The 14,577-nt window shown below is 38.5% G+C and overlaps 1 protein-coding gene across 3 annotated transcripts in view; it reads right to left on the bottom strand.

Moving 5' to 3' along the window:
* Nucleotides 1-14,577, bottom strand: part of ACMSD (aminocarboxymuconate semialdehyde decarboxylase) — a 39,369-nt gene that overhangs the window by 18,161 nt on the left and 6,631 nt on the right. For 2 of the 3 annotated variants that reach the window (XM_054636363.2, XM_054636364.2), the window contains exon 4: nucleotides 681-725. Coding sequence is in view for 1 of the 3 variants with exons in the window: in XM_054636365.2 (XP_054492340.2) it covers nucleotides 681-725; nucleotides 3,618-3,674 (102 nt within the window). In the remaining 2 variants the exon portion in view is untranslated. Of the gene's footprint in view, nucleotides 1-680; nucleotides 726-3,617; nucleotides 3,690-14,577 lie in introns of those variants that run through there. The other variant, XM_054636365.2, reaches the window with a different exon arrangement.

Raw genomic sequence — 14,577 nt, 5'->3', positions numbered from 1 at the left:
GGAGTTACCATCCCCAGCTCCACCTGTCTGAAGAGAATTTTATTTTGCCATGCACATTTTGTCATGCAGAATTTCCAGACAGAAGTAGGCTGGATGGAATTCTTGGAGGAGTGTGTAAGGCCATTATTGACTTGTCACAAAGTTCCTCTGCAAATTATTTTTAGCACAGAATTTTAGACCTGTAACAAAATCACCAGAAATGTGTCCAGTCCCTGTCTCCTTCCTGCAGCTGCCATATTCCAAAATCTGTGCCATCCATGCTTTGGTTTCACAGGTGGCTTGTTCCTGTTTATTAAAATATCATTTCCTTTTGGGTTTGCTTGTCACACAGATGACTGCATCTAACTCAACCCAAATCTGTATGTAATCTGCTTTAGCCTGGCCTTTCTTGTTGGAAAGACTTTCCCAGAGCTATCCATTCCAAATGTTAAAGTGAGATGATAAAGAAGAATGGATGCTGGTTCATACAGGAGGGTGTGAGTTTCATCTTCCAGGCAAAAGGTTCTGCTGAGGTCTATTAGGACTTGGCCTGATACTACTTCATAGGAAATAGACTTCTAGAGAAATATGTATCAAAACCAGAGCCAATCTTATTGCCATTTTGCTTCTCTAATATATCTCCTGTGAGTTTCTATTCCTGACGATGACACAAGATCAGCTCTGAGAACCAGAGCCCAAACCTTGCAGTGATGATCCAGCTGTACCCATCCACCATATCCATATCTCTGTGGAGGAAAGAAGAGAAAGACAGGGCTAGTTAGCTCTCTGCAGTAATAATAATAATAATAATAATAATAATAATAATAATAATAGCAGTTCTTACAAAAATACCTCATTCAGGAGAAACCCTTACACGTGCTGAGCTTTGAGCCAGAGTAGCCTCACTGATGTCAGCAGAAGTGCTCAAGTGTTGCTGGACTGGACTAATGGTGTTTGTAGAGCTGGAATTTTAGTTTCCATTTCAACAACATTTTTAAACAGCTGCTTTAGAAATGCTGAAAATTGCTTACTACATTGAGGTTCTAACTGAAATAATTTTGACGCTGAAAATATTAAATTAAGCATCTGGCAGTGTGAAAATTGAGCCGTCAACTTTCCAATCTGTGATCAGTTAATCATTAGCACAAAGATGCATTGATTCCACTTTGCAGCTTCCATGACTCAGCAGCAGGAGTGAAGGTCAGCCTCTTGCCTATTAATATTTAAACAGGGAAGAGAAGCTAAAAAGGAGAAGCTTAGATGCTCATTGATTCTTCCAGAGAGATTCAGAATTGTTCATGCAAAAAACGCAAAACCTACATAAGATGCTGATTTCCTTTTACTTTCATAAATTATCAATTAGAAAGGAATGAACTCTTGGAATCTCTGAGTGAAAACAATGCTCATAATTCCCATTTCTCCAAAAAAAGGAAACATTTAAAATGAAACTAAGGAAGAGCAGGCATTTGTTTTGCTCAAGTGTAAACGATTTGGACACAGTCCTGAATTTCCTGTGATACTAAATCATCACTCAGTGCCACTGTGAGCTCTCCTAATGTGGGTGTGAAGAGCCAAACCTCCTGACCTCAGCCAGAGATGCAGTCACTGAGGCTGTGTGCTCTGTTTAACTATGCAACTATGTAAATTTTATTTAAATTTATACATCTAGAGGTTTATACACATGTAAAAATACTGAAATTTTGGGAAATTTAATGAGCGACAACTAATGAGAATTATAAACTAGATCCATGCTAACTGCAATTGCAAGCTGAGCAGAAAACAAGCACCTGAAATGGGTACTGAAGGAGCCCATAGGCAATAGAGAAACTCATTTTCAACTTATTTTATTCTTTCTTCCCTTCAGGTATTAGTTGTAGGTATTGACAGTCCATATCTGCTTTTTCTGTGATTTTCTATACTTGTGATATTTTCCTAGGCTGTTAAATCAGTACCTTGACAACAGAATTTTCTAGTTTGAAGGTCCAGTATTTACAAAGCTGGAAACAAGAAGTTTAGCACTAAATAAATGTGTGCATGTTAAGATGCCTCATTGGTTTTCCTTGCATGATCTGTGTTAATGGCTTGAATTTCCACAGGACTCCAGGGAATTCTTAGAGTTGTTTTCTACTCTGAGCCCATTAATAAACTATTGAATTGCTCAGAACAGAGGGAAAAAAACCTAGCAGGTGGAAATTAAATTTTAAAAATTTGGTATTTGCCTCTTTATCTCTGTTTAAAGGAATGCAATGCTGGCCCACAGTGTCTAACATTAGTGGATTTAGTCTTGATGTACATCAGTGAACATCAAGGAATTCTTGGGGTCATTTTAAGTCAGTGAACTTATTTCCCTTTTAAAGTACTTACAGACAAAAATATTTAATTTTTTTTAAAAAAACCCATATAACATCATGTTTTAAAAAAACCCATATAACATCATGTTTTTATGAAGCTATTGCACAAAGACAACAAAATCTGAAACATGCAAAAGCAACCTGTCTTTCTAGTATGGATATTTACACTCCTATCCATTTAAAACAGACATAATTGTTCTGAAAGTATCTGTATCCTCACCTGCATTATCCAGTGTATGTGTTTTTCATCAGGAGCTGTTATTATTACAAATAGGGTGTTCAAATAGATATTTCTAAAAACCTTCCTAGCCAAACAAGGAAACAAACATTCCTTTCCAGGAGGTTTTGTGCATAATGATGTTATTTTTCACAACTAATGAAGAAATAATCCTATGTATGTTTTCAATGCCAGGTTTTCTCATGACTTTTTTTTTTTTTTCTAATATGCTGTTTACATTTCCCAGCTGCTCTCTCTCTAATATTGACTGAAACCGGACTGCCTAAAATCACAGAAATGCAGAGCTAATAGATATGAAATCCTTTCAGATTGATTACATTAAAACCTAAATGACATTTTTCATTCTAAAATGCATTTCACAGGATCATGAAAAACATTGTGGACAAGAATAAATTTATGACACTGAATAATACAACAATAGCAACAACAATAAGCTAACATAAATTCATTAATAGCTTCAGTGTTCTGACAACTGAGATTTTCTATTTTAAATACAACAGGCTACTTCTTTCCAGTAACTGAAAAAAGAACAGATATTAGTAAAATTATCATCATCAATTAGCTGTACTTATAATGACCCCACTCCCATTGAAGTTAATGATTTCATGCCTGTGGGTATAATGATGTGAATAAATTTGTCTTAGTTAACATTAATTTTGTTTAATATTTGATTATTTATTTTATTTAAAACAAAAGCGAATACCATGTAGGAATGGAACAGAACAGCTCTATTTTTATCAAGAAAGTGGAATTTATACCTTATTATCCCAAAATCTCGTGTCTCAAAAAACTCAAGGAAAACTTTAGGAATTGCTTCAGAATAAATAAAAAATGGGGAACAGAGCCCAGTTTTACACGCCCTTCTGACTGGACTCTTGCTTTTCAAAGTAGTGAAATACAAATATTTTATAGTTGGAAAAATATCCCAAATTAGACAAAAACCTAGAGATATTTACCCCAGAACCCTTCATTCATTTTTCTTTCAGAAATCACATTGGTAGAAATGGTTGCTGATAACCTAAGGCACTGAATATCTAAACTCTTGTTACCTTTTTCAGGTCAGGCCATTCCTTAGGTAGAATGTGGCTATGAATATCAATTTTCATTTTTGAAGTGCCAGAGGAGAAATACTCCTTCAGTGCTAATGTTTTGTGTGTCAGTGCTGCTACCCCTGCTGTCCCTGGGGCACAGGTTATTCCCTTTGGCTGCTGGCCAGATCCACCTGCTGTCCTATCAGGAGAATGGGATACAGCGGCCAACCAGGGAGCCTAATTCCAGAGGAGTGGCTCTTCAAAAGAACAAAGAGTTTGAGCAGAAAGTCCCCAGGGCAAAGGGAAAATACTTGAGCAGTTGATCGAGGGCAAAGGGAAAATATTTGTTTATATCGGCACTGAAGTGATTTATTTTATACAGCATCTAAAATGTCAAAAAAAAAAGTCAATAAAATTGAGTTAGTATAAGTGTATTAAGCATGCTGACTTGAATTTCCTCCTTTCTCCCTCCTAGGTTATGAAATTATTTGTAGAGGGCATATAATATGCCCTTGGAAGAATCACACATCCTCATCTATTCTCTATTTTTCTTGCATTTTCTTTAAAGTTATATTAACCCACTCCAAAATATTGAATTTTAGCCAAATCTATGCTCTGCATTTTATATTCCCCCTCCTCATCATTGGTTCACTCAGGATATTTACACAAGCTACTGCATAATGGTGCTTACAGCCTCTCAAGATGCCTCCATTATACAGGAATACATAGATGTATTTCAAATATACCAGCTTCTGCATCCTAAGTTAGGCTTAACTGGAGCTATTTCAGATTTCCTGTGAAACTACATCTCATCTTTTGCCCTTTACTCAATTTAGAATTACACTTTGCTTAAGATACCCTTGCTCTTTATTTGTGCTGTATTTTTGTCTGTAATTTATTCCCCCTGTAGTTTTATTTCAGTATATGTTACTCACACAACGTCCTCTTGTGAGTGTTTGTTAACCATTCCCTGATTAGTTTTTTTAGTGAAAAATGCTGATTTTTTTTCCCAAACCCAAATGCTGTTGTGAATCTTGCAACTTGAAATCAAAATAAGCATCTTGGCCCATTTTGTTTTATCCTTTTCCTGACCTCTGTATTTTATTTGGGCTTGAAAAAACCCCCAGACTCTTGCATTTCCCTACTTGCTCACTCATTAAACAAGTCTGCTTTGGATTTGGTCAGATAACTTTCATGGGAGTTATTTTTCATGTCAGCTTCTTGTGACAGGGTTGGTTGGTTGGTTGATCTTGTACTTCTCTGCAGCACGAGGTCACTGAATGTTCCAAAGAAATAGGAGGCAGCAGTTTTGGGAAAGTATTCCCTAAATGAAGGAAGACAGAGCCAACAATTTGCTTTAACAGATCAAAACCCTGTGATTGAAAATGGCAATTATTTCTGTCTGAAAACCCAACTCAATCTGTTCATGACCAGGCTGCCAGGTTAAGCAGCAAATGGGCTCTCCTGCCCCAGGTGTGACAGCCAGGCTGGGTGATGTGGCACTGCAGTGTCAGCCTGTTGACAGCCGTGCTCCTGCATGGACTACAGCTGACAGAAGAAAGAAGTATTGATTCAGCTCTGGGAGCTCTGCATCATGATGGGAGGCAAACACTTAAAGTGAGACCTCCAGTGAAGAGATGTCTGCAAGACAATTCCCTTCTTAGGCATTGAAAGCAGCGTGAAGGGAGGGAGAGGGGCACAGGAAGATTTGTGCACCTGAATAGTCTAAGACACCGAGAGTCTTCAGTCACCAAAGCTGCAGGATTCCATGCAGAGCTCCGCTGCATTTCTTCAACACTGAGCTTAATTTCCTAAAAAAAGCTGTAGTTGTTAGTTACTGCTCCCAAGACACAGCTTAGCTTGCAAACACTGTAGTACTCCCACGCTGCATTTCATTTGTCAAAACACATCATTTAGAAACCACACCAGTTGAAGGCAAAATGTGTGTCCAGGTCCCTTGATCAGAGGGCAGTGAGACATCTGTCTGTATCCAGCAAGATCCATTGGGCAGCAGCAGAGAGACCTTCACTGGTTGGGAACAAAAAGCTCTTCAGATACTCAGGCACCCAATGTACTCTAAACTGGAAAACATGACTAACAACTCCTCCAAGGACAATCTAGCTAGAGGCTGTTCAGCCAAGGCTGATTTCAGACACACACACAAAAGCCTAGCAGATCTATAGGGTTTCATTTCACTGTAGGGACAAGCACTGAAGTGAAAGTGGTGTTAATTGGAGGGCAGTAAGTGCTCTTTTCTGAAGCTATTTAGCTGCTTTTATGAAACAAGTGCAGAATCTGAGATTTGGAGTCTTCAGGATGGAAATTCAGTGTTGTGTTCTGGCTTTGCTTGTCGGGGTGAAAAGGGTTTCTTTGTGTCAGTGGGAAAACCCTGATGTCTTCAAAAGAGGCTGCATCAACAAACACTGGTAGGCCCTGCAGAGAGCTCTGCCACGTCCATGCTCCAAGGCAGCCCATTTTCAATTAGGCAGAACAAAGACACAAAGAGGCAAATTCAGGATGCTGATCTCAGAAAGGGCTAAAGTACTCAGGCCAGTTTTTTATACCTTCCATTTTGCCTATTCCTCTCTGGCACCTGTTCTGGGAGTGCGCATTTGATTGTGCAAATCAGCTGTTTTACACATTTGCACAGCTACAGAAAAACAAGTAGAAAACTCTTTGTGCTTGGTAGCTAAGATGAAGTACTTAAAGAATCCGTTCTTTCCAAATGAAATAAATGTTGAGCAGCACACTTATATTGGTTGCTTAGCAACAGGTTATCCTTTGGCTGTGCTGGGGACTGCACGGGTCCTCTGAGACTGCCATTACAGACCTGCTTGGAAATGTCAGATTTGGAAAGGATGCAAAAGTCAGTAATTCTATTTTTTTTCCTGTGGTATCAAATAATTAAACCTCTCCTATTAAATTAGCCTGATCACAGAACTTAAACCTCTTCTGGGACTCTAAAGCACACAGACTTCAGTGGGAGAGGTGTGGCCTGAGTTCTGCAGGGAAGAGCAACAATGGTTATGGTTTCCCTCCTAATGAGGAATTACATTATGCAGTTCCCATGCAGTACTGTCCATGTGGAGCTCTCAAGTATTATTTTTCTCAGGAAAACATCCTTTCACCTAGCAGAGCTACACCAGGAGGACATATCCAGCTACAGCTACACCAGTAAAGTCCTTAACCAAGATGTATCCTGGAGAATGAGTGGTGTTATGATTTCCTGTTCTCCAGTGCAATAAACCAAACACTCCAGTGTGGCTGCCTAAGCTCCTGGTGGCTCGCAGAGTGCCAGGGTTTTCTTTATACACATTCACAGGGGCAGCTGAAAAGGCACACACACCTCCAATCTACAGTCAGCTAAACCAGCTCAAGGTGGCAGCAGTGCAGGTGTACTCATCATTAAATCCTGAAGAGCAGTAGATTTTTCACTTTGTTATTTAACGGCCTTTGCAGACACAAAGAGCTGTAAGAGCCTCTGTTTACACAGACATCAGAGCTGCTGCTGCTCTGTATCTTGAGCCCATTTAGCCTTGCAGAACATTTGGGCTTTTTAGCTCAGGTGTGGCACTGTACTGGTGCCCCTCTGATGCTTCCAAGGTCTCAGCTATTGACTCTGCATGGTGAAGTTTCACAGTTGTGCAAGCTCAGGGTGATGCTCTCCAGGTGGGGAGAGCTGCCACGGCCTTTTTGTGTCACTAAAATTGGCAATGTAAAGGTGTCCAAGGTTGCTGACGCCTCTGGCAGCCCTGCACTGCTCTGTGACCACCATCCTGCAAGAGTTCTGATGAATCACACAGTGATGAAAGCAAACACTGTCTTCTGCCAAATTCGTGACCATTACTGTGTTCTCTGTACCTAAGTGAAGCCATTAAAAAATCCTTATTTCTAGAAAATATTACATAGTTGAAATTATAGTTGAAATTTAACTGCCATTCTCAAAGAATAAAACAAAATTATATGGCTAACCTTCAAATAACATAATTATTTTCTTTATACACTACAGTTGCAGTCCTGCAATTTACACTTACCGTGCATTATCCTGCATAGAGATATTCTACAAAAAATGTAAATTAAATAGATATTTTCTAAAATGTCAGTATGAAAAAAATAGAACTTTATTTTTTCCCCATTATTAGACTCAAGCAAATAAAAAATACTCTATTTAAGAATGAATGAACCAGGCCAAGGTTCACTCCTGGGCAGTGACAGCAACCAGACAGATACCAGCAGCATAAACGTGGGCCAGAAAGAACAGATGGAATGAAGCTTACAGATACCAAAAAGTCATAATTTTCAAGTTAATACCCCATGGTAACATCTGAAATAGTTTCAATTATTTAGAAGGCTGGTGCCTAAAACAAATAAATAGTAACTCCTGCTGTATGTTGTCTCAACAACTTTTTTTTTCTGTTTGTTAGATATTCACATCCTCACTTTCCCCTCTTTGCAGAGGCCTCTCTGTGGGACTCTTTGGGCACATCTGAATTCTGGGGACAAGGAGAGAGTTCTCAGATTTTCACTGCTTCAGAGAGGGAGTGAGTGCACAAGCACAGACCTCTCCAGCTCTGCAGATGTTTTCCCTGTAAATGTTTGGGGTTTTGTGCTGCAGTTACATTTATTCATTCATCTGGAGGGGGGAGTTTGGCCGAGGAATTCCTCCCCAGAACATTTCTGGAGCCTATTTCACTAGCTGAGTCCAGCTACAAACAGGCAGGTGCTGCCTTTTGGCTTTTTATTCTGACATTAGGAATTTAATAACACCCTTTGAGGATGAGCCACCTTCTTCACAATTACTGAAATAGATCCACGACTTCCTGGCTGTGTTCAAATGTGCTTTACTAATTTGCTTGATTTTGTTTTTTCTTTATTTGCTAAAAAAAGATTAAGAAATTGGCACTTTCGTGCTCACAACTACAGCCAAGACTGTATTGCAGATACACCAAAACATCTGTGTTAATTTCTGTGTGTGAAGATCAGAAAAAAAGCTGCTCCTAAATAAGATCTATTTTCTCCTTCAGGATATTGCCACTCATTTCAATCAAATGTTTCATTTAAACTTTTTAACAATTGAAGAAAAATTCAGGTGTTTTAGAAGAACTCTATGGTAATTAATAATTTCAGACCCAACAGAAAGACCCCTTAAGTCACCAGGAAACCCAGTTGTTACTGCAGAGATCAATCAAGTGAAGATTCAAAAAGCAATTTTGAAAGACAGACCTGGAAAGACAGACTCATTTAAATGAGGAATCACAGGTAAATGAGTTCAGTAATTAAACACCAGAGTGCTGCTTTTGGACTAGGTGTGACAGCCCGTGCCAGCTTGGTGCCTCAAAAGCAAGATGTGCATTATAAACCAGGACTTTTTCAATGCTGTTGGTGCAGCTCCCTGCGAGTGCTGCAGGCTGCAGTTGGTGGAGCAGCAAGCAGTGGCTGCAGAGCTCCCAGAGAGCAGAGATCTCCTATTGATGGCCCTGGCCTCTGCCTGTGGGATGGGACCCGGGCTGGCCCTCCCTCGTCCCTCTGCAATGTCAGAGCAGGCTGGGGAGAGCTGCTGCTGAGCACGGTGCTGATTTACAGCCAATGCTTTACACATTCATGTCATGCACTGGCTGGGGAATGGGTTTTTAAATTCCCTTTGTCTCAAGTAATTCAGCTTTTTTAGGAACAGAAAGGAAATACATGCCTCCAAATATCCATTTTTCTAACATGTTTGCTTGCCTCTGCTGTATGTTATTGAACTGGGTGTATTGAAATCCCTTGGGGCACAACCATTAGGATGCAAGCTTCAAATACCAGCATTGGGGTGGTGCTTTTCACTGAGTGTTCACCATTGACTAAATAATAAAGGAAATTTCTGTCGCTAACCTTTCCATATGAAAATCTGGTAACTAGCAATACGATTTCATACCATCTGTGAAACTCTCAAGTTTTGGATCCTAGTAATGAACTATGGGTGTTTATTAAAATTAATCAATAATACAATTAAAAATGATTAATGCCTATTAATTTATAATATTACTAACCAACTAAAAGCTACATTCAATCTCTTCATCTCAAGTGACAAGAGGAAACCAGTTGCTCTAATTCAGTGGATCTATACCCTTGTTCATATTTGCAGTTTGTAGGTACTTCAACAATTTGGTCGAAGGCAGATCTCATGAGGTATTTTTGATAGCAGTGTTACAAAAGGGTTGAATCCCATCACAGGCAAATACAAACCATAAGCACTTCTGTGTCAAGGAATCACACATTGCATTATCTACAGCCATGCACTGCACAGGACAGTTAAACTCATAGTTTATCAAACCTTGGGGGGTAGCATGAGTAAAATAAAATTTTAAACAGAAAACACAAACAGTTTAACAGCCTGAGTTCGTGGCAATCTTTTAGTAAGTTTCTCCTGGTGGCATCAATCTGTCCTCTTCACAAAAGCCAATTTAGAAACAAGCACAAGTTCTACTTTTCTATTATGTGTTCCAACTGCATGAGGATTTAAAAGACCTTTTTAATACTAAGCTAATATTTACTTGATTTCCTGTCCTTGGATATTTTTCCATTATTGTCCCTGGCTAACTGAACTGGTTCATCCAGCTCATACTCTACACCTCTCTTGCAGTAAAATGTTGCAATATTGGATTGCCCCTTTCCAGCCTGGAGCCTCTTACATTCTACATAAAGAATAAAGAAAAAACCCAGCTCAGAATACAGAATACAGGGAATACAGATATGTGGATAACACATATCTGACCAGTTCTGTTGAAGGAGTTGGACTTCTGCTCCACCTCAGATGGACCCTCACTGGTCAGGACCTGAGGTTCTGGGAGCCTCACTCTTGAGCACCCCATAATTTTGTAAGGGGACTGCTAAGAACTCATCTGGGTGGAGGAAACAGCAGCATCTCTATATTTAAACTTGAAGTGATAAATTATTCTGATTACCTATCCTGAATTAGCTACTAAATAAAAAAAAACCTCCTGTGGGGCTCTTTATTTAAAAACAATTTTCAGCGCTGCAGCTTTGCTTAGGACACCTCCCATCACTTCAGCTGGAGCCATGCAGCCAGAAAGGAAGCAATCTGCAGCACTGAAGTCACTCTTTAAATGTTAAATGCAGAAATGGTTGGACAAGTTTTATTCTAAAAAGCACATTGCACACATGATCAGATATTGTTGCCATGGCTGACTTCCTTTATTGCTTTGAGTAAATCCATATTTGATGCATTAAGGGTGGATTGGGTTGCTGTTGGGTAGAAGTAGGTCAAGTGATTTTTATGCCGCAGTTCTAAGCATAGATTAAGAGCAAACACAATAGATAATTTCTTATTTTTTAAATCTTTAGCATCTGCAATTATAGTCAACCTATTATTAACTTGCACTTAATGCATAATGCCATCTAGTGGGAAAATCAAAGGGTTTAGATGCAACAAGTCTGGATATCCCATGCAGTATCAATCTAATTAGTGTTGAAACCACTGGACAGTTTTAATATGGAAATAAGTTTAAAGCAAAAGAGCCTCCACAAAAACAAATCTTCACAGATGATCATTAAGGTCCCTTCCAACTCAAATTGTTCCATGACTCCATGAAAATTTAAATATCTTCCAAAGACGTTTTATCCTCAGAGTAAAGATAAGCAAAAAAATTCTATTTAAACTTCTATTTAAAACGATTATGGAATATGAAACAGACCTCGGTAGATTCTTGATTTTATTTCCTGATTAAATTTCATGTAGAGATTGAATTTTTGGTAAACACAATTACACAAACTTCAGCCTGATAAAGGAGGCAATTTAAAGTTTACTGATACATCAGCCAGAACAACCTGTAATTCTGGAGAGTTTCACAATTAATGATCTTCATAAGCATGAGGTCACTTTTCTGTACCCATAAATAAAAAAGGAAACAAAGTGACCAGAATTTGAAGTTATATAAGGTAAAGGCAGTAGACTTATCATAAAAAGAGAGAGTAGAAGAAGGGGCTTAGATAGACTATCAGATAAGTAATGTACTCCATTGAGAGCCCTTCTAAAATCAACAGTAAAGCAACGATCCAAGAGGAGTAATTCATCAGGATTTTATCCTCCAGGAAATCATAGCACTTATCCTTTATTGGTAAATTAACCTGCTCTTAGGCTTGAATTATCACTTTCTCTAAACCTCTGCACATTTTGCGTCAACCTGCTTTGATATTAGTTTATTTACTAGTTACAAGGTAAAACCTTACCCTGTAACAGCAGCATAAGCCCTGATTATATTGGCTAAATCAAAGAACTCTGGGCCTGAAGGACCCTTTGGAGATGATTTAGAACCATTTTCTCTGGGTAGGACCATAAGCACCACTCTCCCAGGTCAGCTGTGTGGCTTTTGTGGTAGCTGAACTTAGAAATCCTCCAAGGGACAAATTTCCACCACCTCTTCCAGTAACCTCTTCTGGTGATGCACCAACATCATAGTGAGGAACATCTTCCTAATGTCCCATCTGAACCTCTCATGACACAGATTGTGACTGGCTCAGGCCATTCATTCTCATTCTCCCTCTTCAGTTTTGAAAAGGGAAGAACAAGCAATTCTATTGTAGCAGTAAAAGAGATTTTGCACAGCAGAATTATGGAGAAAAAATTATCTTATTAAAAAGTTGAATGTGTCCCCCCAAATTCTCAGCCTGAATGTAAGGCTCAAATGAGTAAGCCAAGAAAAAGCTATCCAGAGCAAAGTTAGAGGAGTGTAAGTTAAGAAACAGGAACAAAAAAGATAAATCTATCTAATAACTAAGTAACAACTATACTCAAACACTAATTATCTCTTACAAGTCTTGTCTGATGCAAGAAGTGTGCTCAGCTGCATAAACTGGGCTCCTTTTTCACATGAGATGTGCTGTGGGTCTGTGTGAGTGTTCTGAGGCTGCCACTGCCACAGTGAGGCCTTTATCTGCTTCACCTGTCTGTGTTACAATATTGGTCCACTTGTTAAAAGTCCAACTAATTAAAAACACATTGCTTTGCCTCCATTAGTTGAATTTCAAACTTTATAAGAAGAAACTTTTTTTCTTGTGACACACATAAAAAAAAATTCCTGTCTGACCCAAATATGGCTTGTGGTTGACTCAACCTGAAAAGTCACTTTGTGATGCATCTCCTGCTAACAAATTATACATTGGTATCCTGACAAAAGTGACAAAACTCAGACATGTGAATGAAGACACTTTGGTACAAAGATAGGACAAAGTCTGTGGGCAGGTTTTTTAATTAAAGAAAAAATGAAGAAAGCAGGTATTTTTGGAGACACAAATCTTGAAGTCAGGAAGACTGTACACCTAGCTACACTTTCTGAGCATATTATTTGGAAATTAATTAAGCCAGTTGGTTTAATGACACTTTTTATTTCTATTTACAGATATTGCCTCTGTTTGCCTAAATATATAACTACAATTGATTTGCATAGTATCAGCTGTGCTAGTTAGTGGATAGGGCAAAATATAATCAAAATATATAAATTCTGTCAGTAAAATAGAAGAATGTGAAAATTAAGTGAAACTTCTGTGGCTATTAAGGCATCCCTGCACCCCAATACCAAAAGTATCAGTGGTCTCGATGCTGGAGAGGGAGCTGCCTGCATTACTCTGTGACTGCCTGTCCCTTGATAACTTTTAGGCCTCATCAAAAGCTTTAGACAGAATCTGAAAGAGACAGAAATTGACTTTCATCATAGTCTGATCAAATTATATGACTGACATTGTCATCTTTCTTTTCGGTTACAGGACAATTTTATTGCAGCAGAGGTTCAAAATTTCACTGACATTTTGAGCTTCAAACTTCAATTGCATTTAAATTTTAATTTTACTGGTTGTTTAAGAAGGCATTTGTAGGTGGAGTGGATTTAATACTCTTCATTCTATAGGGAAAAGTTCTTCATTTTCCTAAAGATGCTCCTCTCCCTTGTAAAATTGGCAAATGCTAACAGCCATGCACAACTGCTAATATAACATAAATGTTTTATTGGGGTTATTAACCAACTGCCTTATCCATCTTCCATAAATCCAGATCTGACAGTGTTCATTATGGATAGGCAAATGCCAATATTCACAGTGTATTTCCCCATGCAAGACCAAATAGAGATACATTGCTTTTCCTACTGCTGCATGCAGAGAAGGGCCTGGCTTTTGGGTTCAAACTTTTGGGGTTGAATTCCACTAAAAAATGACCTCCATTTCTTCTTACAAGAAGTACAACATGAATTATGTGCTTCACTCTTTAGGAGGATGAGAAACAATCAATATACTGTGAAAATAAAGAATGCAAAAATCTATTATCACTCCCCAGTAGGTTGTCGACAATATTTCTGCCTCTTCCAAAAAATTAGTATCTAGAGAATTTAATTATTTTACCTACAGCATCTCCCTTCATTAAAATGAAGTATTCAAACCCAAATTATATGTCAGGACTCAGGAAACTAATTTTATTTCCTCCAGGAAAAAAAAGCAACCAGAAACAAAATCAAACAGGCAAAAAAACATTAAGTGGGTAACAGATTCCTCTAGGTATTAGAAATTTTATGTCCATCACGACCTATCAGAGTTTGATTTAAAGTGTCAAACATCTGCTGAGAAGGTGTCAAAAAGCCCCCAAAACTGGCACACTGAGAAATGTGAATGGTTTGCTGGCTATGAAGAATATGTTTTACAAAATATTCATTTTGGCAGTGGCTATCAGGCTTTTTCCAAACACTCTTTATAGTTACCCTTGCTAAATACTCAGGTGGGAACGTGCAGATCCCCAGCAACAATTCATTTGGCATCAGAAAAGGATAAAATACTCTTCAATAAAATGCAGAAATATTATCATGTCATAGAGTTTATCAAACAACTTACAGCAAAAGTGACCTGTGGATGCTTACTCAAGAGCAAAGAAGAAGCAATCTAGCAATTATTGCTGTAGAGGAGTGGAAGGGTAATTCCCTCAAACACTCACTCAGGG

Source organism: Agelaius phoeniceus, chromosome 7 (genome assembly GCF_051311805.1).
Source record: "Agelaius phoeniceus isolate bAgePho1 chromosome 7, bAgePho1.hap1, whole genome shotgun sequence".
NCBI lineage: Eukaryota > Metazoa > Chordata > Aves > Passeriformes > Icteridae > Agelaius > Agelaius phoeniceus.
This window is presented reverse-complemented; position numbering and strand designations above follow the sequence as displayed.